The sequence below is a fragment of the Pseudogymnoascus destructans genome (assembly GCF_001641265.1).
Source record: "Pseudogymnoascus destructans isolate 20631-21 unplaced genomic scaffold scaffold_14, whole genome shotgun sequence".
NCBI lineage: Eukaryota > Fungi > Ascomycota > Leotiomycetes > Thelebolales > Thelebolaceae > Pseudogymnoascus > Pseudogymnoascus destructans.
The window spans coordinates 148,624-176,349 of NW_020167533.1; the positions used below are offsets into that span (position 1 = coordinate 148,624).

A 27,726-nucleotide genomic window follows, 5' to 3' on the forward strand; every position below is an offset into this window, starting at 1 on the left:
AAAGGTCTGACTTGCGAAGGTGGTGTGTGTGTGTTGAGCTGACTGTCGAAAGCCAACTTTGAGGGGTTGCCTGGAGATCGTCCTGGAATTGACTTCAGGATAAGGTTTCTGGTTCTGGGGTTTTCAAAGAGTGGATTTCGATTTCGATTTCAGAAGAGGGTTCAGCTCAAAGAGCAGGAAAAGAGGTATAAGAGAGATTGAGTTTTATGTCACGGTTCACCAAGGCATAGGGCGTCAGTTGGGTATTATGAATTAAACTCAATCTAGAGAAGAAAGGAAAGAGAAGAGGAGCACTTGAGCAGTGGCTCGATCTATATACAGCTATTGTGGAGTGAATTCTCTTTAGCGAGACCAGTTCTGAGAATTCACTCCACAACTGAAAACTTCGCTCCAACCCCGGAAAGCTCCCCACACCCCTGAACCCCCACTCGAGCTGCAAGGCGCACTTGATATCGTAACAGTGGAAGCTATCACGATGGTATGAACAACACTCAGAACAACACTCAGATCATACTACAAAACTCCTTACGAAGATTGCATGGGATTCAACCAACCAGAGTTCTCAATACTGGAGAAGTTATCACCAAGGAGCAGACCGGCTTTCTGGAGAACCATGTGTCATTTGTACTTATTGTTCGAAGGCCCTTACGCATCCTGCAATTAAGTCTGCTGGCCCAAAGTCTATGGCAACACATCTTGCATCAGACATTTGCAAAAAGAAGTCACGGATGGGTAAGGATAGTCTCTATCAAATGCGAATCAATCAAATGCGACCTCAACAAGTAAGGATTACCAGGTTATTACCAGAATCATGTAGGTTAATACCTATAATAGGATCATATTCTCACACAAGAGACATTTTATGAACAAGTTCTATACACAGTTATCTCGACTCATAGCTCATTCCGCTCAGTCGAGGATCCTTGTCAAGACCCTATAAATACTTTAGGTATTAGTAGGTCTGGCCGGCCTCATCAAGCAAGGTGGAGGGATGTTCTTAAGCATATATAATAGATAATAGCGTTCTGATAATCTTCTGATAATCATGGTACTTTGATAGAGGAATATACATGATTCATTCTCACAGCTTACTAGAGATGGCTAGAGTGATGCTGATAGATGTAATACTTTAACTTAACCATAAAACAGTATTAATCGTATGAGGGACTGTTCACATGATGCATAAATCTTACACGTGATAGCCGAGTTCTCACTGGGTTTTTACAGAGTAACTGAGTATTGACCTCGCTCACCGAGTCGAGTAAAAGGTTCAGCTACTCACCCAGCTGAGTAACCCACTGAGCGAGTGAGCCGAGTATTGAGCGAGTAGTGCGCAGCCTATGCAGTGGTACGTGAGACCAGGTCCGTTGACGATCAAGCAGAACGAGCTTGAATGCCATGGCATTAAGGTACCAGGTAAGCGTGTTTAACTGTCACCTACAGAATGTTGCTAATACTCTTTCAGAAATACAAACAACACCAGACGCCTCGCTGTACATGAGAGAGCTTATCAACCAAAGCATCCTGGGCCTTCGGGACCAGTCCTATGCTATTGCCGATGAGAAAACTTGCCACGAAGCATATCTATCTCTTATGTCACTACAGGCTATAACTCCCCAGATGGTGAAGGCCGAGTTTTTGCGTGGACCATTCAAGCTGTACAACCCTGATATACGCCTTGGAAATATCATTGCCGACGCCGACTACAAGATAAAGGCATTTATCGACTGGGACTTTTGTTATGTTGCGCCTGCTCAATTCTTATTCAGTCCTCCCCTTGGTCTGACACCTTTGGATATGCTCGAATGCAATGATGGTTTTCAAAGGAGGGTTCAATAAGTTCATCATGGTTTTAAGGGACAAAGACGCAGTGCTGTCAGGGTTGATGGAAGAGTGTATGGACAATGGTACTTTCTGGTATAATCAAGCTGTTCAGGAATCAACGTTTTGGCAGTCTATGCTAGAGAGGTTGTGGACGTTCAAGGCGACACCAGAAGTGCAAGATCCACCAGATATGGCGGGATTCATACAGCTTAAATTAGAGCAGTATCGAGAGAAATGGATCTGATTGATAGGGGGAGGGGAAGCCGATGCCGCGGGGGGATTCGAAGGTTATCTATATACCGGTCAATATAGATAGCGAGACCAAAAGGGGGAAGCCTGATATTTGTAATATGTGAGCTAGGGAAGTATGCGGAGGCCGTTGACAATCAATGTGTCCGCCACTCGGTCGCCATCAGGATGATGAATAATAAGCGGGCTCATGCGGCTGGGGCGCGTTCCCTGCTGGAATCAAGGACATGAACGGTATCTTTGAGGGACAAGCCAACTCGTGCGGATGACAAGGAAGATAGTCTGCGGTTCGCAAACATACATGGGTCGGTGAATGAGTGCAACACACATGTAACTGATCTTCATATGGCTCTTACGAAGCAAGGGGTTGAAATTAATGACCGTTATAATACCAGGTATGGGGCATGCTTTTGATACCTACGCCGAGGAGGGGGTAGATGGGATCTTGAGCGATTCTTGTCATGTAGTCCTGCCTACCCTCAGCCTCGCCTGCAGCCTTGTGCCATCCAAATGGTGCGAGTATCTGTGGCGCTCCACAACAGAGCCTCGAATCCCGTCGCGGTCACGGTCCACTACTTCGATTCTCCAACAGTCAGCAACCCCAACCGTGTCAAGGCCACATTGGCACCTGGAATCTTTCTGTCTTCCCTACGACCTACTAAATGGAGTCAACTTCAATTCCGCATACTCCCCTGCTTTCGTCGTTACCAACGCCCTCCTGCCATGGCTAGCCTCTCTAGATCAGAGGTTATCAGGAGCAAACCAATTGCGGACGGGCTGAATGTGTTTCGCGATTCATTCAATTCTTTGTGTGAGGGACTTGGGGTATCTAGTTCTGTGGACGGGTTGCAGCGCATTGGTCATGAAGGTATGTACAGTGGACTGTATATGGTTTTCTCTCTAACTCACGTAGGTCTCCAAAATCTAGCACTTGATCTTATATTAGCCTTGCTAGTCCTCCCTGTCTCTCGGATATTACCTTCCAATATCGGCAATAAAAATCTCTTCGGTGACCTTTCAAGGCTCAACTCGGCAGTCAATAGCGATGACTTCGACATCGAACGGGTCACACCTCTGTTGAAAGCGGTAATCAATAACGAATCCGACGACATCATCTGGGGCAAAGCTTACGCTGCTGTCACTGAGTTCACACCACCCCCTCGGCCACTGCCATTCTTGAATCAAACCCCTTGGTCCAACGCTACAAGCAGTATTGTCAACTCTTCGGAGCACAGGAAATATGTGGATGATGTGCTGAAGGACGAGTTGGGGTCGTCGCTCTATATTGGGGTGCCTGGGTTCTACGACGCGTTCTTTAGACACGTGGAAGAGCTAGATTCTATATCCGAGGCTGTCTTTGAACAATGTCAGGAGGGGGGAGAACCCATTTTTAGCGATGGAGGCGGCTGGCGTGACTGGCCCAATGAAGCAAAAGAGCCAGAAGTCTTGAAGTGGTTTGCAGAGAAGATTGATCAGTTTTTGGGCTTCGCAACGGACCACAGAAATGTTCCACGAAGACTTTTAGCGCAGCCCAACCAACCTTTGGAAGGTTCGACAGCAGAGCGCAAGCTGGACATTGGCTTCGTTAATAACGTAGACGCTGAGGACAATTCTAAATGTCACTGGTCCGAGATTCTGGCCATAGGAGAGCTCAAAAGCAAACCGGGTGGTGATACGCTCTCGAAGACATGGCGCGACCTGGCAAGATATGCGAGAGAGGTCTTCTTCGCTCAGGACACTCGCCGCTTCGTACTAGGCTTCACGCTCTGCGGGTCGATCATGAGACTCTGGGAATTCGACCGGTTAGGCGGAATTGCATCCTCTCCTTTCGACATCAATCAGGACGGATTACAATTTGTGTCAGTGGTACTAGGATATCTCTGGATGAACAAAACACAGCTCGGTTTCGACCCCACCATACTGGAGGCAGGCGGAGAAAGATACATAGAAATCATGCGCCACGGGCGTAAAGAGCGCCTTGTGATTGACGAGACGATGAAACGGGCAGGATGCGTTGCCGGCCGAGCGACAACCTGCTGGAAGGCACATCTTGCGGATGATGATACAAAAGCACCTCTAGTGATAAAAGACTCGTGGCAGTATCCGGAACGGGATGAGGAAGGGGAATTGCTACGGGAAGCAACAGATAAGGAAGTGGTCAATGTTGCGAGGCATTACTGCCATGAGACCGTACACGTGGCTGGCGAGCGGGACGACGTCCGAGGCAATGTACGGAGGAATTTGGATATTTCAAAGGCAGCTAACTACTTCGTCCAACGGAAAAAGGCAGAAGGCTCGATGTTGCCTCCCAAACCGTCTGGCATGGATTCCAGCCGAAGGGGCCGATCAACCGCTGATACTATCAATCGGAAGAGGTCATCTAGTTCGCTTGACGCGACCCTACCACCAAAGAAGCGCACTTGCTCCAGCTCCCCAACAAAAAGGGTGCAAACTCCTTCGACGCATAACCGAATCCGCCGTCGCGTCATCGTCCGCGACTACGGCACACCTATATACAAGGCAAGCTCTTGTGTCGCCATGGTTGCTGCGTTGGAGGGTTGCATTGAAGGTATGAGATTTGCGGAGATAAACAGTACATTGGCTGACCAAAGTAGGATACGAGTCTCTACACGGCCGGGCTAGCATGCTCCAGCGCGACGTGTCGATTGGCAACCTCATGATGAATGAGGATGTCGATAACCCTTCCTGGGCCTCATTCCTCATCGATCTCGACCTTGCAATTAGATCGGAGCGTGAGGAGCCTTCCGGAGCTCGAAGTATGACCGGCACGAGGGCTTTCATGGCCATTGGGGTACTCCTTGGCGAGAAGCATTCGTTCATGCATGATCTAGAATCGTTCTTCTGGGTACTCTTGTGGATTTGCATCCACTATAATGGGCCGGCTGAGAAACCGACAGTTGTCCATAGGTTTGACAAGTGGAACTTTTCAGAGACAGAAGAATTGGCGGAGTCGAAGAAAGGGGCAGTGGTCCATGAAGGAGATTTTAAGAGGATGATAGAGGAGAATATTAGGCCATACTACAAGTCACTTCAGCCTTGGCTAAATCGTTTACGAAAGGTGGTGTTTCCAAACGGCGGGAGGTGGGAAAAGGAAGATAGAGGCCTATATTCTCGGATGAAAGAGGTTCTCCGAGAGGCACAGAGGGACTTGAATGTAGCAGCAGAGGTAGCATAATGTATAAGTGCTCTTTTGAATCTGCTTTCTGTCTCTATAGCATTATGATCTCACTACGCCTCCAGTTATCGGGGGCTTTTTGCGGTTGTGGAGTGCTCGTCTGGGTCGAGAAACGCCATTAAAGGTACTCGGTGTTCCACCCACTCGCTTCGCTCGTAGGTGGCGACAGCAAGTTGTGCGTGCGACAGCAAGATGTGCGTACACCGCTATTTTGATATATAGAAAAAATAATAGTATTCTTCATAACGTAGTATCTACAATGCCTCAAAATAACGATCCTACTATGATTGCTCGCCTTAATGAGGCCCAACAGTTCTTCTTAAAACAACCAAGTACATATACAATTGCTTGGGTTGCAAATAAATTCAATGTCAACCGTGAGACACTCCGACGTCGTATTACGAGTACTACGTCTCCTCAATTACCCCACGGAGGTAGCAATCGAGTCTTATCTCAATCGCAAGAGACCGCGGTCTGTCAATTCATATACGACCAACTTGAGCGCGGGGTCCCTGCCAACCGATCTATGATACTACGGGCAGTTGCAGACTTACGACCTAATCGTACGATACCATCACAACGGTGGCTACAACGCTTTCTAAAAGCACACCCCGAATTTCATACAATTCACACGAAGACGTTAAATACACATCGGAAGCAAGCACAAAAGAAAGAGGTGTTTGAGGAATTCTTTCTCACATATAACGCCCTTATTACAAAACATAACATTAAGCCATATAATTTATGGAATGTTGATGAGACAGGCTATATGATTGGGTGTTATAAGTCTACGGCTGTTATTGTACCAATCGGTGTAAAGCAGTGGACTGTTGATAATCCTGAGAATCGGCTCTCTGTTACTGTAATTGAGGCAGTAAATGCAAGTGGTGCTGCACTTGCAGAAGCTATCATTATCCCTGGCAAACTTCATATGGATTCATGGTACAATGATGACCTTGAGCCAAATGCTCTCATTATTGTAAATGAGAGCGGGTATTCAAACGACGACATTGCAATCCAATACCTTATGCATTTTATCCAACTATCTGCAGAGCATATGGCACCAGATGATACTCGCCTCTTATTACTTGACGGCCATGACTCTCATAAAACAGAGCGCTTTCTTACATTAGCAGAAGAGCATAACATTGTTATTTGCTGCCTTCCTGCTCATACAACACATCTATTACAACCTCTTGATGTAGCGGTTTTTAAGCAGTGCAAACACTTTCATCAAAAGGCACTTGATCAAGCAGTACGTAGCTACGACTATGAGTATAAGCTACGTACGTTCCTTTCAGACCTCCCGCAAATCCGACGGCAATCTCTAACTGTCCGTACAATTCAATCTGGTTGGAGAAATACAGGACTATATCCATATAATCCTCCACTTGTAATTGACAAGATACAAGAGACTCGGAATCAAACACCTGATTATGAGCCATTTGCTTCATATAATATTATCTCAACACCGAAAACAACTATGCAAAGTGTGCAAGCGGTTGAACATTGGCAGAAGAGAGCAGAGGAAGCTTTCTCATCGCCTTCAAGAGAAGGGTTTCAATCATTTGCACGTGGAACTACAGTTGTTCTACACCGGGCAGAGCTCTATAAGACCGAGCTAGATATTATGACTCTACGTGCAGTAGAGCAGAAGGCAGCAAAGGCAAGGGCACGGAAATCACTACAGAAAGGAGGGCAGTTATATGCATCAGATGCACGGAAAATGCGGGAAGAGAAGAAAGCAAAGTTGCAAGCAAAAGCAGACGCAAGAGCAGCAAGGGAATCGGACCAAGTAGTAAAGCAGCTACAAGCGCAAGCACGTAAAATCGAAATTGAAGAGCGTAAGGTTGAGAGGAAGCGGGTAGCAGAGCGGAAGAAGGAAGGGTTGAAATCAAAAGTGATCATTTTACGGTATAGTAAGGATCAAAGTGATAGTAGCAATAGTGGCAGTAGCGATAGTGATAGTAGTTCTATTGATTTTATGTTTTAATTATATAGTTATATAGTTGATATATAAGGCGTCTTTTTCTTCGTTTTATGTGTCGCACATCTTGCTGTCGCACGCACAACTTGCTGTCGCCACCTACGAGCGAAGCGAGTGGGTGGAACACCGAGTACTACAGGCCAGCCAATTGTCTCGATTTCTAGTTTCTTTTGCCACATATTCTGGATCTTATCATCGATGACCGCGTAACCAAGAACCTTCCACAACTTCGTCCGTAAAATAAACCAATCAGACTCGAGGTCGTTAAAGTCAAGCCCGGGCTCACTTGGTGATAACTCTTCATCAGCACTCACTGGCCAACTCTCTTCCTGATTCTTCGTTCAAGTCTAACATCTCTTCATCAGCGCTAATTCTTCGTTGAAATCTGACATCTCTTCATCAACGCTCATACTGGTCCTGTCTCCTTCTGATTCCTCGTTCAAATCATCTTCCTTCATATACGAAGAGTAGATATCCGCTGGACAGGGCATTCCTCGAAGCTTTGGGAATATTCTGCGCCATTCCGTTGCAATGGCCCGGATACTGTCCAATTCCATCAAGCGTCGTGGATCCTCAAAGAATATGCTTTGCGAAGTACATGATCTCTATTTGGCATGGTGTACTCAACACAATATCCAGCCACAGGATATTTATAACTTTGACGAGACTGGTTTTCGTGTTGGAGTAGCACCAGGGGAGGATGTAATAGTTCCTGTATCTATTACAGAAGTATGTATAATTCAGTACTTGTAACTTAATACAATTAAACTGACACTATTAAAGATGTATGTTCCAATGGCTGAAAACCGCAAATCTATTACCGTGATTGAGTCAATCTGTGCTGTTGGACAAGTGCTTCCACCAATTATCATTGTACAAGGACGACAACATATGGCATCTTGGTATAATGAGAAATTGACTGGCGATGAGCTTGTATTACTTTCAGACTCAGGATATACCAATAGCGAGCTCGCAATGCTATATTTGGAGCATTTTATCATTCATACAGGAGCTGGGCCTGATAAACCTCTAAAGGTCCTCCTTATGGACAGCCATATCAGTCATACAACACCAGAGTTCGTTATACGGGCAACTTCAATGAATATCCATCCATATCCGCTTCCTTCGCATCTTACGCACATTATGCAGCCACTTGATGTTGGTGTTTTTCAACCTTATAAACACTGGCACAAGAAGGCAATTCAATATGCTATGCGTAATCTTGATATTGATTATAATATAGCTTCATTCTTTCGGGATTTGAACGAAATCCGCCAGCAGACGTTCAAGAAAGGAACAATCATTAGGTCCTTTCGTGAAGCTGGAATGTGGCCAATCAACTCTAAAGAAGCTCTCAAGAAAATGAAAGTTTATACGATTTGTGAGCGCACTCTTGATCCTCCACAAATTCCACAGACTCCAACAAAATTTGTGCATTCTGAGCTCAAATTACGGCACTGGCAAAGTAAAATACCATGTCTTTTGTCTAGTCCTTCAGCACGAGAATGGGATTCTTGGGCACGTGGTACAGAAAATGTACTTGTTCAAGGAGAACTGGCTATTCTACAGTATGATTTATTATCTACAAAAGTAGCTAATCAACAGAAGGCGAAGCTCAAAAGCCGCTCTGTCGCTCAAGCAAATACTGGTCCATTAACTGCTAAGGATGCATGGAAAAAGATTAATGACAAGGCTAGAAAAGACAAGGAAATTCAAGAGCGAAGGGCGAAATACAAAGCACGAGTAGTGCTTAATAAAGTCAAAAAGGAGCTTCATATTAGTGGAGTTGAGGCCCGTAAAGCAGAGCTTTCAAGAAAGCGGCAAGTTAGCCAGATGTTAAAGGCGAAGGAGGAGGTGCCTTCTGATTTACTTATTCCAATTACAGATCCAGAAAAAATTGCGCAGGAATCAGAGCTTCAAGAAGAAGCCAATACTCAATTAATTTCAACGATGGGGTACGAATCACAGGCTGATGACGACGACGAGACAGGATTTATAAGATTCAGTGGATTGGATACAGACCTATTTGCGGACAGGGAGGACGAAAATTTAGACCCAGGGTTGTTTTAAATTTGGGAATAGCTTTAATTTTATCATATGATTCAATCACTCAATTGCTGGTATAGTTGTTTAGATAGTGGTTGTATTAGATTCTACATAGTTATGATATCTGGTAGGCTTCAACTCGCTTTCAGGCTTCAACTCGCTTTCAGGCTTCAACTCGCTTTCAGGCTTCAACTCGCTTTCAGGCTTCAACTCGCTTTCAGGCTTCAACTCGCTTTCAGGCTTCAACTCGCTTTCAGGCTTCAACTCGCTTTCAGGCTTCAACTCGCTTTCAGGCTTCAACTCGCTTTCAGGCTTCAACTCGCTTTCGCCGACCACCTGTAGGGTGGTCGGTGCGGACACCGACGATTATATGCAATGAGAAATGTCGCGCGATGCGCCATCGTCAATCTGCTGAGCTCCTTCTGCGGTCGCAAGGAGCGGGCCTTGCAAGTCTCACAATCCCCCCTCGAGATCGAGGGTCAAGACTGGTCGCTCATTTCTGACCTCCTTCTCACTCGAACGGTTGAGTTTTTGGTTATTGATGACCACTACTGTGGGCTTTTAATGGCTAGCTCCAATTATTTCCAAGGACTACCTAGTCCTGCTGTAAGTTTTATCCGCTCCCTCATAATAAACCATGCCTGACCCCATTAGGATAAGTTCTCAAACCTGAAAGCTCTCACAGTCTATAATTCAGAAAGCAGCCAAGATATTGATAAGCTTTGTCGATTGATTAAAAGTTGTGATTTGCAGGTTTTCCCCTTTGAGCAACCATCGCACGGAAGTGAGAGCCTACCCAATCCGACATTGCGGAGCTCCTATCGTGCCTTCGACGACAAAAATCTCAAGGCATTGGCGCTGATCATCCGCCGTTGTGGCCCCCCCTTAGGATTGTCATCTATGACGTTGACAAGCAAGGAACAGGGAGACCTATGGCCCAAGCTGAAGATGCTGTACCTTGGGGTTGCGGACCAACACTGGCTGGAACTATTACCAAAATTCGAGAAGCTTCAAATCCTCCGCTTGGAAAAGTCTATCAGTCAGAACTTCATCGAAAAGATTGCGAAATGCCGACATCTACGGGTCATCGATATCGTTTTTGATGAGCTTGATGACGTAGAAGCGCTCCTTTATATCGCCCGTGGCTGCCCGCTTTTACATAAGTTTAGTGTGAGGCACCTAGGCCTAGGCTTTATGGGGGAACCGGAGCTGGCGGAAAACCTGTGTGTAGGTCTGTTGCGTGCCCTGCCTCGCCTGGAGCACCTTGAACTTAACTGGAGGTTCCGGATGGACGGTGCAAGACTTGTAGACCTCGCACGTCACTGCCCGCGACTCACTGTTCTTGCGCTACCTCGGACTCGATTATGTCTCTCTCTTGCGCTGTTGACAAAAGCGCATCCCCAGTCTTGTACCGCAGAAATATCATGGGTCGTAACTCGGACTCGTGCAATTGGCTTCGTTTTGACAACTCGAAAGAGGATCGAAGAGCTCTTTATAAAGCTCTGAAACCAACGCCATGAAGGTGCTGGTTTAGGCGGTATTTCCGCTGCCCGCAAGTGGCCAATTGCTGTAAAAACCATCGCTTTTGACGCCCCATAGCCCGCAAAATATGAATCCTCTACATATTTGTATATAGCCTTGATTTGTGCCTCTGAAAGTATCTTATTCTGGCCTCCGTAAATAGGGTTTGGTGCCTGGGCTTTGAGTTTCGCTCGTCGGAGGTTCGTATTGAGGGTCTTCGCATTTATATTGAATATTCGTGCAGCGGTTATAGGCTTTTCTGAAGGGTTGTCGCGGAGGAATTGGAGGGCATCATCCATTGTATTAGATTTCAAGTACGACGACGAAGCAGTTTTGTCACAAGTGTATAGATGAAAGGGAGAAACATATAACGTGGTTTACCACCAAACGGAACATCCCACCAAATGAAACACTTTCCGATAGCATCGCAACCTCAAACCCAATTACTCCACCACACCACAACAAAAAGATGCCTCAGAAAGCTAATGAAGGCCGAGTTTTACTAGCCATTCAAGCTACCAAATCACCCCACAAACTGTCCATCCGACGTGCTGCGCAGCTATATGAGGTCCCACATGTAACACTTACCCGTCGCATACACGGAAGCCAACCACGAGCTGGTAGACGCGACAAACAACGTCCATTGACCCCAATTGAGGAAGAGGAGCTCATACGATACGTACTTGACCTAGATTCGCGAGGATTTCCACCTCGAATTGAGGATGTACGAGATATAGCGAATCTCCTCCGTGCGACGCGTCGCGAACCCCCAGTTGGAAAAAACTGGCCCTACCGCTTTGTACACAATGAACCAAAGCTTAAGACGCGTCTCTCTCGTGCGTACGACCTCCAGCGAGCCCTCTGCGAAGATCCTGATTGTATAAGAAAGTGGTTTGAGCTGGTAAAGAACATGCAGGCGAAGTACAGCATCCAGGATGCTGACTTCTACAACTTTGATGAGACGGGCTTTATGATGGGTGTTATCTGTGGGAATATGGTTGTTACGAGCTCAGATCGAAAAGGCCGAGCAAAGCAGCTTCAGTCTGGTAATCGGGAATGGGCAACAGCGATTGAATGTGTGAGTGCAGACGGCTTTGTAGTGCCTGCATACTTGATTGTACAAGGCAAGCATCACCTTGCGCCTTGGTACACAGAGTGCAGCCTTCCACCTACTTGGGCCATCAAGACCTCACCAAATGGCTGGACCGACAATGATACAGGTCTAGACTGGATAAAACACTTTAATCAGCATACACGTGTACGAACACAAGGGGTCTGGCGGATGATTGTCCTAGATGGCCATGAGAGCCACCTATCTGCCCAGTTTGATATGTACTGCAAGGAGAACAACATTATTACGCTCTGTCTCCCTGCGCACTCCTCACATCTTACCCAGCCTCTTGATGTTGGGTGTTTTAGTGTACTAAAGCGAATGTATGGTCGAGAACTTGAGGTCTTCATTAAGGCCTCTATTACCCATATCACTAAGATTGAGTTCTTTATTGCATTCAAGGCTGCCCACGACCATACAATGACAACTGAAAATATCCTAGCTGGCTTTCGAGGTACTGGCCTAGTCCCGTACAACCCAGAAGCAGTTCTCTCAAAGCTTGATATCAAGTTACGGACGCCAACACCAACTGGATCCCCCCTACTAGAGGCTGACCCTTGGGTCCCTCAAACGCCACAAACCCCAGCTGATGCAATTTTGCAGTCTAAGTTTGTACAGAATAGAATTGGAATTCATCAAGGAAGCTCCCCAACAACGATTTTTTCAGCTGTAAAGCAGCTGGTGAAGGGTACAGACCGCATTGCGCACCAAATGACCCTTATACAAGAGGAGGTCCGTACCCTTCGAAAGGCCAACACAGCACTTTCAAAGCGTCGGAAAGCCAAGCGTACACGTGTCCAAGATGGAGGGTCACTTACTATAGAAGATGCTCAAAAACTGATCGCTGAAAAAGAGGATAAAGGGTTGAAACGACAGAAAAGGTCAAATGAGGAGGGTGCTGTAGAGGCTGGTCCATCGACTTCGCGGCGCTGTGGGAGGTGCGGCAAGACTGGGCATAATGTACGAACCTGTCAAGAGGTTGAAGAGATATTAGGAGAAGAGAATTCAATTGAGTGTAGTTAATTTTAATGTGTTAGGGTGGAGTAATTGGGTTTGAGGTTGCGATGCTATCGGAAAGTGTTTCATTTGGTGGGATGTTCCGTTTGGTGGTAAACCACGTTATAATTTGTGTGTAAATCTCTTCTTCGGCTATGTACAAGACCCCTGGCGGGCTTCATCTCGCTTTCGGGCTTCAACTCGCTTTCGCCGACCACCTGTAGGGTGGTCGGTGCGAACACCGACGATTAAGCCTAACATTCGGGAGTGCTGCTTCATCAACAGCGGGATTCTCTAAAGAAAGAAGAAGATGTTCCACAAAGGTCATATTTCGTCTGAAGCGCTCTCGTGATGCTACAAAGAGGCAATTAAGTGACCCAATGTCAGGCGTGCGGAACTGCATGTCGTTCAGAGAGCCTTTGCAGAGCTTTTTCAAAGCTGCCACGCTCCACGTGATGTTCACACAGGCACAATTCAAAAGATCTGGTACCATGTGAACATTGTCGACGACCAATCTAACAATTTCCGGGAGCACAAGTGGATTTAATCGATTATAAATCGTAGCCATCATAAATCGGGGTGAAAGGGATGAAGCAGCAGCGATGTCCCCCAACGTTCACCTTAATCAGACGACATACAGACTGATGTGGCTCTCGAGATTCGGCAGATTGTAGCCCTTAAGTATGAGGCGGAACTAACTGACCCCTCTGCCAATGTGCGGCAAGGAATTAAATCAGAATAGTCTTGCGAAGCCGCTACGGATCACATTAAGAGCCATAGACTCTTTACGGGCTGAAAGGTAGGCAGTAAGGAAGTCTGGTTTGTCGATATGGTTGACCCTAGCCTGCATATACTCCTCAACTTGCTTTCCATATGACCGCTTCAGAACTGCAAAGCAGCTAACATCTAGTGGCTGCAAAATATGTGATGAATACGGAGGCATACAGAACATAATAATTAAGTGCTCTGAACAAAACATGTCAAACTCTGGAGTAGAGTGACTCCCGTGGCCATCAAGAATAAGAAGCCGATAAATAGCCTTTGTACGTTCCTTAGTTTGTTTCTCAAAGATGTCTGTAAACCAAGTTAGGCCAAGAGAGTCGTTTGTGCACCCGTTTTCACTAACTGCAATAGTCCAATCGCGTGGTAATGCGTCTGTATACCACAAAGAGATATGGACCTTGCCTTCGAAGATAATCATAGGAGGTAGTGCCTAGCCGTTAGAACTCACACATTCAATAGCTGTAACCCATTCGCGTTTCCTAGGTTGCACTCAAACAGGCTTACCAGCCCGTATAGAACCTGTAATAACCTTTGTAGTTGTAATTACTCCCATTTGAAATCCAGTCTCATCAAAGTTATATATATCCTCCTCTTGAATCCCATATTTAGCAATTGTATTCTGCACAAGCTGAAACCAGTGTTGAATAATTATAAGATCTTCACATTTTGACTGCTAATAATCGTATTTACAGGTGTATTTTGACTAGAGGGTGCTGTGTCGCTAGATGAAGTTTTGAACCTAGCATTTGCCAACTGTAAGTGGATTATCTTGATCTGTATCCAACCGTTTTTGAAGTAGTAGATTTGCCATTTGTTGTACAGAATTAGGTCTAAGTGGTAGGCCTCGCTCCTCCATAGATAATATCCATTAGACAAGTGTTAACTCCTTAGTAGCTGTGAGTTTAAGTTTTGTAGACCGTAAACTGTGTCATGTAGGGCGTCCGTTAATGCGTGCCCGCAAAGTCGATTCAGGGATATCGTACGCGTTTGCAGCACCTCTAACACTTGTAAAGTGTCCATCTTTATAGGCTTGTATTGCTAGAGTCATTCGACCCTCTTTGTGGATCGATTGGAGGTCAATTGGTTGAGACATGTTAATTTGAAGGTGGGTATACATGTTAGAATTCGTGATGCGTGCACCACTCGATTATAAAGTATGTTACTAAAAATATCTCGTAGCTAAGCTAAAACGGGTCAAAATACCCTGCTCCCCTTCGAATTGTAACTTGGTCATGATGGCTTTCTCTACCAACTAGTGTAAGGATGCCTCCGCCCTCAGTGACGGAAGGGATCGGAGTCAGGCAGGTTACGGTCACATGGGAAGAGTTAGGGCAGGTTAGCCGAGTTGGACCCATTTCGGGTACTTAAGGGGATTGATCCAACGGGGTTCCTCATCATCTTTTTTGTATCCTTCGTAGTAGACCTATAGGATAGCATCCATTTAGCCTCCAACTCGCACTCTCATATGCTATTACTGTGAGCTGGGTGCCCTGTGTCCTTACAGCATCTTGAAAGCTTGACTAACGCTCAAGCTCTAGAAGCTTTCTGGTTCTCCCATGATGATATTCGCTAGCTTACCCCTCTCCTCCACCTCCACAATGTCTCTTGGTCAAGAGGCATTCGGCCAACCCCTAAGTTAGCCTTGTATATCCTTTGTGCATGGCTTGCCTTTCTAGGAGATGGTCGACTCTCGAGAGGCTCTTTGGTTAAGGCCTCAGTTGAGTATTGTCTTTACAGATACAATACTCTTCCTTTATACGACCTTTTCTAGAATACTCGAGTGGCATCTGCAGCTTATGTACAAGTGTATAGAAGCCTTCTTAACAGCTGTTAAGGAGATAGGAGGAGCAGGGGGCATCTAGGGCTTCGTTAATGGAACCTTTCACCCCATTAACGACCAACAGGACAAGAGGAACAGCGTCTTGTCTTTTCTGGCCATAAGCGCCTTCATGGTATTAACTATCAAGTGATAGTTACGCTAGATGGTATTATGTCGTTAGTAACAGGACCTTAGCCTGGTCTAGTTAATGACTAGACTATGTGGCGCCACTCTTCTATAGAGCAGCACTTACGAGAGGTATCCCCTTTTGCGCCTTTTCTTGATTATACTAACTATTTACGCTATCTAGGTTATGAATGGTCATGAGACCATCCTTTGAGTATATGGTGACCTAGCATATAGAGCTGCCTTTGGTATAGCTTGCCTGTGGACCCATCTACAAGGAAGACACTTCCTTAGTGTTAAGGAAAGGGCTTGGAATAAAGTGCTTTCCTCTGCTCAAATTGCTGTTAAGCAAGCCTTTAGCAATGTCCACATCCTTTGGACGTATATATCCTTTGGAAAGGGGCTTCGGTTAGGGTTTCAACCTGTTAGTGTATACTTTCTAGTAGTAGTGCTTCTTGTAAACTGCCATACCTATATCCAAGGCATATCTGCTTCTAGGTCACATTTTATAGTGCCTCTACCAACAGTAGAGGCTTATTTATTATTATAACTAATCTACAGGTAAGTTTAGACTACTCTCCTCCTCTCCTCCTCTCTTGTCTCTTGTGTGGACTTGGCTTCGTAATAAGCTAAGGATCTTAGTAACTGTAAGGACACAGGGCACCCAGCTCACAGTAATAGCATATGAGAGTGCGAGTTGGAGGTTAAACGGATGCTATCCTATAGGTCTACTATGAAGGATACAAAAAAGATGAAGGGGGAACCCCATGAGTCGATTGTCTCAAGTACCTGAAAACCATCCGACTCAGTTCCGACTCGGTTATGTAATGGTGGGTGCACCAGATGTGAGAATCTAGCCACCCAAGGAAGGGATGATTTTACTAAGACAACACACTGTCTTAGGAAACAGATCCAAAGGGTCATAGCTTAGACTATTCCACAACGCAGCAATCAGGTGTATGATGTGGTGGAGTGGTTTAGACAAGTTGTAACAAATGTTGAGTCTGAGAACTCAGGGGTAAGTCAGAGGTTAGCACCTCACTGACTTTTCAGAAACAAGGAGTAACAAGATCAATGCTTGAAAGCTTGTAAAAGACGTGGAAGTATGTGATAGTCGATTTACTGTATTGTCTGCTTGCCCTTTCCTTAAGGAAAGGGCAATCCTATTTATGCTAAAGGAGTGTAGTTCTCTCATTTTCCAAGACTTTCCATGACTAACCAGGCTTGGTAACTGTAGTCGACATAAGAGAATCCCATAGAACCATCTCCTAGGTTCCTAGCCTATAGGAAGTGAAAGGAGGTCCAAGGTCAGAGTACCCCTATAGACAAATTATGTCATAACTTAACCAATCTTGTGGGTAACTAAGGAGCGATGACGTGTAATGAATCATAGACGGTTGTAGAAGCTTTTGGAGCTATTGTTCATGTTCCTAGGCCTCTAGTTGATAGAGATATGTCATGTGTAGTATTAGCCCAGTAACTAAGGAGTGATGTCATGTAATGAATCATAGAGGGTTGCAGAGATATGCTATGTGGTCATATCAGCCCAGTAACTAAGCAGCAATGACGTGTAATGAATCATAGAGGGTTGTAGCAATCGTTGAGTAGTATTGCTCTTGTTGTTGGTGTGACAAGCCAAAATATGTATAGTGACTTGTAGGTTTGAGGAGGAGATTTCTAAGTTTGCTCTTGAGTTTGATAGCAAACTGAGTGCAATGAATGTCAGTACGACACCTTTCCCTCCTTCCTACCTGCTACACTGTAGCAGCCGCTATCCTAATTAGGCAATTATTATGCCAAGCCTACTAGGGTTTATATTTCCTACCACGGCTAGTTTTATGGGGCTCCTAGAAAATGGAGCAGCGTTACAGCAAATCTAAATCGCTCTATTAGGGGGGCTTTAAGGACGAGGCGACCTACCAATCACGGTACGCCACGGATACACCAGCGCTTCGGCACGGAAGCCATAGTATATAAACCGTCTCTCTCTCAGAAATAGGGGAGTAGTTCGTTTAGGAATACCATGCGTTCTGGCACTCTACCCATATACCCGTCACAAGGCCGATCTAGAATCTGGAGTCAAATGGCTGACTGCATGGTGAATCCTCCATGTGCCAAAGCATTGGCCAAAGATCCGAGTCCTGTCTTCGATCCCTAATCACGTGAGCATCATAATTGTAGTCACCGCTTTATATTCTGCTACTAACTTTCGGGCCTTACGGCTCACTGATGAGGCTGATCTGACTGTTGATGTAGTTGACCGCGCAGTACGCCCGTCAGTGCTTCGTATGTCGGGTGGATCCGTGGATACGCGGGCCCTCAAGTGAGGGTACTCCCGTGTTATTTCCAAATTGACGCGAGACTGACACGGAATTGTCACGAAATTGTCACGTCGCCTCACCCTGCTCACCCCGCTCACCCTGCTCACCCTCGCTTCACCCCTCAAGGCGGCAAGGGGCTCGGATTCCACTGGCACGATTGAGACTATCGTCTAGGTGTTACGCAAGCTTGTGTATGGCAGAGCGGACGGGATGCCCAATTCTCTCGAGTCTATGGTCGTATGTGTTCATTCCTCTCTTACGACAGTATATATCCGACAACAATCCCCCTCCCATCCCCTCAATCACCATCAAGACTCGTCCACGCCCACACCCCATCCTCCCCCTATTCCGCCCAATCTAATCCAAACCCGGCCCCAAAGCAACAACACTAAACCTCAGCTCCCCCTCCTCCCTCCCCACAAACCGCCTCGGTCCCATCTCCAACGCCATCTCCCCAAGGGCATCCTCACCCCCCACCTCCCCTCTACAAATCGGCCCCTTCCTCCTCCCATCCAGTTCCCATAGTTTCCCGTTGACGACGACGAAGGTCACAAAGTGCAGCTCGACGATGTCGTCGGCGGCGGGGGCGGCGGTGTCGCCTTGTTGTGCTGAGGCGCTGTGCGCGGCTTCGAGGGAGGGGGAGTGGTAGAGGAGGTCTGCGCGCTCGGTTGGCGCAAGGGGGGTCGCATCCTTTAACAGCTTGCCCAGCGTCGAGTCTGGGTCTGGTGGGGGGGAGTCAGCTTTGCTCGAGGGGTTGGAATTGGAAACTGGCAGGGGGAAGACAAACCAACAAACTCCCTCGCACTCCCATTCACCGCCGCATGCAACAACGCCATCAATCCACAACTATTCCTAATAGTCTGCCTAAACCACATCACCTCCTCCCCCTCTCCCCTTCCCCCATACTCCTCCAGCCCCTCATCCTCCTCCCTCCGATACTTCTCATACCCCTCACTAACCGGAAAAACCAATAACAACGCACTGGCTGGGCGCGGGACGAAAGCTAGTAGCGAGCGGTCGGTGAGGGAGAAGACGTCGTGGAGGGAGAGGCTGGGCGAGAGGCCGAGGGAGTGGAGGAGGGTGGTCATTACTTGGGGGTTGTTTTCTGGCGTGCGGGGGGGGGTGTTAGTTTTGGTGTCTGGGTTTGGTGGGGGAGGGGGGGGCGGAAGGATGGGAAGTGAGGAGGAAGGGGATAGGGAGCAGAGGGAGGGAGGGAGATAGTAGGGGGGGGCGAACCTAGAGGGACGAAGGTCTTGCGTTTCGTTTCTGTGGCGGGGGTGGTGGATGTCGCGGGTGTGGTGATGGTGGGGGTTGTGTCGGGCATTGTTGCGGTGTTGGTGTTGGTGTGTGTGGTTGCGTTGCCAGTCGAGATGGTGGTGATGATGTGAGGTTGAGATGGTTTGTCCGTCTTGCGTTTTGAGGATGAAGTGAGATGGAAGTGGGTTGGAGTTGGTTTGTAAGTGATTTGTTTGCCAGCTTGACAAAGCTTCCTGCCGGCCTGGATGGATGGATCGACGGACCACCCCCGCGTCAGTCGGGGCGGGATAATAATTCCCCGTCTATGACGACGGCACCAACCGTTTGCCTCGTATCAATATCACAAAACTCACATCACCATGTGCACATTCACAAAACACAATAGAACACTTCACGACATCCAGAAAGAGTAAATAAACAAACCAGAAAAAGTAAATAAACAAACAAGGAAGACAAAACATACAAGGAAAACACCACACTATATTTTTGATATCAAAATTAAAGCCAACCTTGTACATCACCCCCCCCACCAATCCGTAAAGATTTAAATCCAAGAAAAGAAAGGAAAGGGTATACGATTCCCCGTAACATTAACCACACCCCCACCTCCTATCGCAAACACCTAAAACGACGTTCCCTATTACACAGAGACTGCTTATCTAATAATAAGTCTTCTCCTCCCAAATCGGCGGCCGAGCCCCCTCCTCCTTCTCCGCAACCCAATAAACAGCTCCCTTCTCATCCAACGCCGCCCCCTCATCCGTAATCGGAATCACCTTCGCCGTATGCGCTATCTCCTGTCTCGAGATGCCCATCTCATCTCTCGGGATCCAGAGCAGCGGGGTCTCAGACTTAACACTGGGAGGCAAGTACGCGTCGCGCTCGACCTCAGGGCTGTAGTTTGATATAGCGCCCGCCACGTCGTGGGGGACGAGACGGCGGAGGGTGGCGTAGTCGGCGTAGATGTGCGGCTTGAGGAATTTGGTCAAGATGTTTGGCTTTGCGTGCGGTGAGGCGGGGAGGGAAGCGACAGTCTTCTCGCCCGTAGCCTCAGAAGCCAGGAGGGCGGGGTCAGCAGAAGCGCCAGCCTCGTGGGACTTCCCGCCTTTCTGGGCGCCCAAGACACCGGGGATAGCAGTGCTCGACCCCGACTCAAGCGCAAGGAGCTCCTCCTCCGCCTCCAGGGACTTGGGGAGGTTATACAGCAGCGGGTCCAGGGCGGAGTTCATCGCGATGTGAAACAGGACCGTCCCCACCAGCGCGACAACCATCAGGATGATGGGCCCGATGGCGGCGGAGATACCGAAGAGCCCGATCATGCAGATCTCGGCGAGGTAGACGCCGGTGAGGAGGTGCTGGAGGGCGCGGGGGTAGATGAGGCCCTTTGTGTCGATGGTGTTGTCAGTTACGAAGAGGATGTTGTAGCGGTAGGCGAGGTAGAAGAGGGTTATGCCGACGGTGGCGAAGCCCATTACGAGGGGGGCGATGAGGGAGTAGGTGATGGCTGGGTGGTGTCAGCGAGGGGGTCTGGGGAATGGGGACATGAGAGGGCTTACCAATAACAGCTATGTTGGAGTAGACGGGGAGAATGCTACCCCATGACAAGGCGCTCAGGGTGGTCCACTTGGCATACATGGATCTCGGGGTGGAGGTGAGGTACTTGTAGAGGAGGCCGAAGATGAAGAAGCCGATGACCTGGGAGACGACGCCGGAGGCGATGGTCAGGCCCTGCAGGATGAAGTAGGAGATGTAGAAGTTGGAGGCCAGGGGAAGCTTGGTAGCCAGGAGACTGGTGACGGAGCCTGGGTTCTGGGCGATCTGCTGGGCGACAGACGAGGCGGCGGATCCGATGGTCATGACCAGGAAGACCTGGACGACCTGGAAGGCGAAGTACGCGTTCTGCGTGAACAGCTCGACGCGCGCGAGGGTGGGCTCGCCGGAGAGCTTGGCAAGGATGCGCATGATGATCGGGACCAGGGACATGAGGATGGACAGGAGGACAGATGGAAGGAGACCCGAGACAACACCCATAATCTTGGAAGGGATCTTGTTGAGCCACGTGAGCCACGAGAGGGTAGCGAGCTGCGGCACGTTGGAGATGAGACCGACAGCCGCGACGGGGATGGCCCAGAAGATGATGAGCGCAGCGATGAAAGCCTGGACGGCGTATCGGCGGACGACCTTCTGCCACCAGGAGATGCGCAGGGAGCTCCAGACGATCTCGTTGGGGTGCATGCCGATGTAGCGGGGGGACATGTGCAGGGCCTGGTGGTGGGACAGGGACTGGTACGCGGACTGTGCGGCGGACTGGGTGAGGAACTCGATGAAGACGGCGTTGACGTGCTTGTCGGCGCCGGCCTTGTACTTCTCGCGCGCGACCTCGGTGTCGGGGATCAGCTTCTCGAGCTTCTCGCGGCACCAGTTGATGGAGTCGACCTTGGAGCCGAAGAGGCCGAGGAGGCCGGTGCGGTGGGTTGGGCGCTTCTTGGATGGGAGCCAGCGGGCGGCGATGGATCCGGACTCGGCGTCGGCGGTGGCGACGACGGGCTCCTGGTCGGTGGCGGGGCCCTTCTTGGCGGCCTTGAGGCGCTCCTTGTTGGCGAGCTTGATGAGCTTGGTCTCGGCACCCTCGAGCCTGAAGGCGGTCTTGTCGCGCTCCTCGACGAGCTTGTCGAGCTGCTCGGTGTCACGGGTGATCCAGACGTGCTTGACCTCGTCGCCGAAGACCTTGCGGAGCTTGGCCTCGTCGAGGTACACATCGGGGACGGAGGTGAAGAGCACGGTGCGGGAGGAGATGCGGTTCGCGTAGACGGGCGACAGGAGGAAGGCCTGGCGCAGGTTGATGTAGAAGATGCTCTCGCGGCAGACCATGAGCTGGACAAAGGCGAAGAAGATCCATCCGATGAAGACGTGTGCGTACATGCGGGACTTGCCATCGGTGCTCTTGTTCAGGTTGCCAAAGGCCAGGGTGTTGAGACCCTTGGCGCCGTTGCCGCCGGTGGCGTTGACGGGGAACAGGACGGGCCAGGTGATGAGGCAGCCGAAGAAGCAGATGGCGACCAGGATGCGCATGTAGCGGAGGAACAGGTACGAGTCGAGCGACTGGGTCTGCAGAACGTAGGTGTCGGGGATCTTCCAGAAGGTGCCGAACCAGTTGAACAAGCCAGTCGGGAGCTCTGGGGAGCGCTCACTGGGGGATGGTTAGCTTCGTAGTCGAGGGTAGCTGGGGCAGCTGGGGTCGCTGGGCGCAAAACATACCTGTCGCGTAGAGTCCCGAGGTAGGTTCTCGGGGCATAGAAGCGGCGGTGCGACCGACGCAGGACCAGGAAGATGGCGACATAGACGAGGGCGACGACCAAGGCCGGGATCAGGGTCGCGACGAGACCGGATACGGAGGTGTCCTTGTCGGAGTCGGTGGGAGACGCCTCATCTGCTCTGCTGAAGAGGCCGTCCATGATGGGCGATTTGGGGTTGGGAGAAGCTCGCTCGCGATGGCAAGAATGGAAAGTAATGAAAGCTCAAATTGATGGTGAATTATGTTATTGTTGGCCTCGTTCTTTCGGTGGGGGATGAGGGAAGAGGGAAGAGAGAGAGGAGGGAAGAGGGAAGAGGAAGGGGGAAGGGGGAAGGGGGAAGGGGGAAGGGGGAAGGGGAAGGGGAAGTGGATCAAATGCATCCAATCAATCAAACCCATCTGCCCCACTCGAGGTCCCGTCCCGATTCCAGGTGTCCCATTCGCACTAAACCTTTAGTGGATTAGTTGGTGTGTCCCTAGTGCAATTCGTCGTAGGTCCGAGACAGACGAGACAGACGAGACAGACAGACGAGACAGATGAGACAGATGTGACAGATGTGACAGACGTGACAGACGTGACAGGGGAATGGCGGGGGGGTAGTGACTAAGGGAGGAAGTCCCGAAGTTGGTTGGTGGAATGGGGAGATGGGTGTTTTAGGATTGGGGGGGGTACATCAGGGGTAGGTCAGGGGTACATCAGGGGTACATCAGGGGTACATCAGGGCGAGGTAGAGTAGTGGTGAAAGATATGCAGTGGCGTCATCCACCTGTTGTGGTGGCAGATCTCACATTCCTTGTCCAGCGAGTAGGGCCTTGGCATGGGATGAGAGAAAAACTAGGTAGGTAGGGTAGGGTAGTGGTGATGTGGGGTAGGTAGGGAGGTAGGGAGGTAGGGAGGTAGTGGTGATGGTAGGTAGGGAGGTAGGTAGGTTAGGTAGGTAGGTAGTGGTGATGGTAGGTAGGGAGGAGGTAGGGTAGGTAGGTAGGGTAGTGGTGATGGTAGGTAGGGAGGGTAGGTACGTAGGGTAGGTAGGGTAGTGGTGATGGTAGGTAGGTACGTAGGGAGGATGTAGGGTAGGGTAGTGGTGATGGTAGGTAGGGTAGGCAGTGGTGATGGTAGGTAGGGAGGGTAGGTACGTAGGGTAGGTAGGGTAGTGGTGAGTGGTGATGTGGGGTAGGGAGGGTAGGGAGGGAGGGTAGGGAGGGTAGTGGTGAGTGATGGTGATGTAGGTAGGGAGGGTAGGTACGGTAGTGGTGATGTAGGTAGGGAGGGAGGGTAGTTACGGTAGTGGTGATGGTAGGTGATGGTAGGCGTGGTGATGGTAGGCGTGGTAGGCGTGGTAGGCGTGGTAGGGTGGTGATGGTGGGGTAGGAATGGTGCTACGTCATGTGTCCATCCATGCGCTGGACAGGCATCCATCGATCGGTGCACCACCCACCCACCACCAGCACATTCTGCATTTCTCATTAGAGCGTTTCAGCTCACATTGCCCATCATAATTGCATACTTGTATTGCACGTTTAACAATTATTGTTAATCAATTGTTAAACGTGCAATGATCGTCTCCCCCCTGCTACACTCGTACGTACGTCAACGCGTTATATTCTTATCATCACGTAACAGCAACGTCGTTGGTTGTACACCGAGTCGATCACGACTCCCTCTGAGACAATACGTCATGTGCATCCTTTACACTAAAGTGCACCTCCTTGGCGGATACGAGCCTTTTTAGCCCTACCACATCAAGCTTTGAAATCGCAGCCTATGGATCAAAAGGCACTAAGCCAGCTCGGCGAAATCCAGCCTGTGCGTTCTGAGCTGCCATTAGACCCATCTTATTGTTTGTCCATCCATTACTTGTAGGTTTAATAACCTAGCTGTGTAGGAGACCACCATCTATATACCAATTCGCAAGATGAGTCTTTCCTTCAACTACCAAAAATGGACGCACACTCCAACCTTCGCTGTTGATACAAGCAATTGCTATAGCCCATTCTTGTTTGCCTAGTTGAACTGCCTTGCCTCTGCCACATCGATCAGCACATGTAACAACCATAGCTAGGCAGATTATGCCTAGCATAAAGCCTGTCTTGTCAAAGTTGTAGAAATCGCAGTTAGGAATGCCATATTTTGCCTTCATATTCTACACTAGTCAAAACCACATCTTTTAAACAATCACTTCCTCTTCTAGTTCGGTCAATTTGTGACCTTTTAGTCGATATTCAGGATGAGAGGGTCAGCTGGTCATTCTGTCACAAAGCGTAGATTTAGGAACATTATAGATCTTTATAGCAGAGTGACGGCTATTTTTTTTAGATGATTGAATAGCCTTAATAGCTAGAATAATTCGTGCTTCTTAGGTTTGAATTTCCATTAGGGGTGGTTGGGAAAACATGTGTTAAAGTTGATGGGGACTGGGGTGGGGAAAAGTGCACGACATGGTAATATGCACAACATGATGATTCTATCTCTCCTAATTATTAGACTCTTATCTGCTCTTAAGCCTCCTATCATTAACAAAAAAAAACATAATATCTCTAAGCTGCTTAATCACAAGTTTGAAAATGCAAATCTAAATAAAAAAGCAGTGTATTTGTAAGGATGCCTCCCTCAGTGACAGAAAGGATCTGAGTCGGACAGGTTACGGTCACATGATGAAAGTTAAGGCAGGTTAGTGTCATACTGACATTCGTTGCACTCATACACATCTTGGCTTATCACACCAACAACAGAAGCAATACTACTCAACGATTGCTGCAAACTCTTCTACTACATCTGTTTATGCTACATACATCACGGCATATCATTTGAACACTCATTGAACAAGTTATTAAGAAAATCTCCTCCTTAAGGGGGTGGGCCAATACTACCACATGGCATATCTCTACCAACTAGAGGCCTAGGAACATGAACGATAGCTCTAGAAGCTTCTACAACCCTCTATGATTCATTACACGTCATCGCTCCTCAGTTACCCACAAGATTGGTTAAGTTATGACATAATTTGTCTATAGGTACTTTGACCTTGGACCTCCTTTTCACTTCCTATAGGCTAGAAACCCAAGAGATGGTTCTATGGGATTCTCTTAGATTCGCTACATGATTAGCAAGCTAGTTGTGGGTCGCACTTGATTTCTAATACATTTACCAAGCCTGGTTAGTCATGGAAAGTCATGGAAAATGAGAGAACTACACTCCTTTGGCATAAATAGGATTGCCCTTTCCTTAAGAAAGGGCAAGCAGGCAATACAGTAAATCGACTATCACATACTTCCACGTCTTTTACAAGCTTCCAAGCATTCATCTTGTTACTCCTTGTTTCTGAAAAGTCACTGAGGTGTTAACCTCTGACTTACCCCTGAGTTCCCAGACTCAACATTTGTTGCAACTTGTCTGAACCACTTCACTACATCACACACCTGATTGCTGCGTTGTGGAATAGTCTAAGCTACAACCCTTTGGCTCTGTTTCCTAAGACAGTGTGTTGTCTTAGTAAAACCATCCCTTCCTTGGGTGGCTAGATTCTCACATCTGGTGCACCCACCATTACAACACAGAGGTTTCTTGCATAAGGTTGACTTGACAGAGGAGGTAGGGGATTAGACACAAAGGCTTTCCAAGTAACACGTTACAGTATTGTAAAGGATACTATATTGAGTTGAGCACGAAGCTCCTATCTAAGGAAATACTATCTACTTATATAGTGGCGTTGTGCCTCATGGATAGTCTAGATAGTTGGATAGCTAGATAATCTAGATAGTTGATGGATAGCTCAACTATCTAATATCCACTAGTTTCTACAACTATCCACTAGCCTAGTCATGCTACAGCCTAGCCCTACTAGCCCCGTAATGTTATGGCTATTGGCAGAGCTATTAGCCGAGTAGGTCACGCTACAGGACCCCACGTCACCCTGCAGGATGGAACTGTGAGAACTGTTGGAACTTCTACAGTTCCTACAGTTCCTTAGGGTGGAACTTAGGATGGAACTGTTAGAGCTGTACAGTTCCTTACAGTTCCCTTTGGCACAACGCCACTATATAAGTAGATAGTATTTCCTTAGATAGGAGCTTCGTGCTCAACTCAATATAGTATCCTTTACAATACTGTAACGTGTTACTTGGAAAGCCTTTGTGTCTAATCCCCTACCTCCTCTGTCAAGTCAACCTTACGCAAGAAACCTCTGTGTTGTAATGGTGGGTGCACCAGATGTGAGAATCTAGCCACCCAAGGAAGGGATGATTTTACTAAGACAACACACTGTCTTAGGAAACAGAGCCAAAGGGTTGTAGCTTAGACTATTCCACAACGCAGCAATCAGGTGTGTGATGTAGTGAAGTGGTTCAGACAAGTTGCAACAAATGTTGAGTCTGGGAACTCAGGGGTAAGTCAGAGGTTAACACCTCAGTGACTTTTCAGAAACAAGGAGTAACAAGATGAATGCTTGGTAGCATGGAAAAGACGTGGAAGTATGTGATAGTCGATTTACTGTATTGTCTGCTTGCCCTTTCTTAAGGAAAGGGCAATCCTATTTATGCCAAAGGAGTGTAGTTCTCTCATTTTCCATGACTTTCCATGACTAACCAGGCTTGGTAAATGTATTAGAAATCAAGTGCGACCCACAACTAGCTTGCTAATCATGTAGCGAATCTAAGAGAATCCCATAGAACCATCTCTTGGGTTTCTAGCCTATAGGAAGTGAAAAGGAGGTCCAAGGTCAAAGTACCTATAGACAAATTATGTCATAACTTAACCAATCTTGTGGGTAACTGAGGAGCGATGACGTGTAATGAATCATAGAGGGTTGTAGAAGCTTCTAGAGCTATCGTTCATGCTCCTAGGCCTCTAGTTGGTAGAGATATGCCATGTGGTAGTATTGGCCCACCCCCTTAAGGAGGAGATTTTCTTAATAACTTGTTCAATGACTGTCCAAATGATATGCCGTGATGTATGTAGCATAAACAGATGTAGTAGAAGAGTTTGCAGCAATCGTTGAGTAGTATTGCTTCTGTTGTTGGTGTGATAAGCCAAGATATGTATGGTGACTTGTAGGTTTGAGGAGGAGATTTCTAAGTTTGCTCTTGAGTTTGATAGCAAACTGAGTGCAACGAATATCAGTATGACATGTGTCTTCTATCATTTAGAAGTCAGCGTTACACGTAACTAACATTAGTAACACTTAATCCCCCTACTT

At 47.9% G+C, this 27,726-nt stretch overlaps 5 protein-coding genes across 5 annotated transcripts; 2 read left to right on the forward strand and 3 right to left on the reverse strand.

The window, feature by feature from the left end:
- Positions 1 to 1,340: 1,340 nt before the first annotated feature.
- On the forward strand, positions 1,341 to 2,068 carry VC83_05535 (uncharacterized protein; the record flags this gene model as incomplete). Its single annotated transcript, XM_024469155.1, has 3 exons — positions 1,341 to 1,416; positions 1,466 to 1,816; positions 1,872 to 2,068. 3 exons carry the CDS (start codon positions 1,341 to 1,343, stop codon positions 2,066 to 2,068), a joined length of 624 nt encoding a protein of 207 aa, XP_024322906.1.
- Positions 2,069 to 2,583: 515 nt separating this feature from the next.
- On the forward strand, positions 2,584 to 5,269 carry VC83_05536 (uncharacterized protein; the record flags this gene model as incomplete). Its single annotated transcript, XM_024469156.1, has 3 exons — positions 2,584 to 2,941; positions 2,987 to 4,642; positions 4,689 to 5,269. 3 exons carry the CDS (start codon positions 2,584 to 2,586, stop codon positions 5,267 to 5,269), a joined length of 2,595 nt encoding a protein of 864 aa, XP_024323154.1.
- Positions 5,270 to 9,386: 4,117 nt separating this feature from the next.
- VC83_05537 (uncharacterized protein) lies at positions 9,387 to 11,146 on the reverse strand (the record flags this gene model as incomplete). Its single annotated transcript, XM_024469157.1, has 2 exons — positions 10,640 to 11,146; positions 9,387 to 9,638 (listed from the first exon to the last, which is right to left on the reverse strand). Exons 1-2 carry the CDS (start codon positions 11,120 to 11,122, stop codon positions 9,387 to 9,389), a joined length of 735 nt encoding a protein of 244 aa, XP_024322957.1. The 5' UTR covers positions 11,123 to 11,146.
- A 6,475-nt stretch (positions 11,147 to 17,621) lies between these two features.
- On the reverse strand, positions 17,622 to 19,448 carry YUH1 (ubiquitinyl hydrolase 1). The gene is made up of 4 exons (XM_024469158.1): positions 19,216 to 19,448; positions 18,767 to 19,084; positions 17,866 to 18,701; positions 17,622 to 17,812 (listed from the first exon to the last, which is right to left on the reverse strand). The coding sequence occupies exons 1-3, from the start codon at positions 19,301 to 19,303 to the stop codon at positions 18,337 to 18,339; spliced, it is 771 nt and encodes a 256-aa protein (XP_024323025.1). The 5' UTR covers positions 19,304 to 19,448; the 3' UTR covers positions 17,622 to 17,812; positions 17,866 to 18,336.
- A 184-nt stretch (positions 19,449 to 19,632) lies between these two features.
- Positions 19,633 to 22,822, reverse strand: VC83_05539 (uncharacterized protein). Its single transcript, XM_024469159.1, has 3 exons — positions 22,495 to 22,822; positions 20,793 to 22,426; positions 19,633 to 20,740 (listed from the first exon to the last, which is right to left on the reverse strand). The coding sequence occupies exons 1-3, from the start codon at positions 22,689 to 22,691 to the stop codon at positions 19,896 to 19,898; spliced, it is 2,676 nt and encodes an 891-aa protein (XP_024322958.1). The 5' UTR covers positions 22,692 to 22,822; the 3' UTR covers positions 19,633 to 19,895.
- Between the last annotated feature and the right edge of the window lie 4,904 nt (positions 22,823 to 27,726).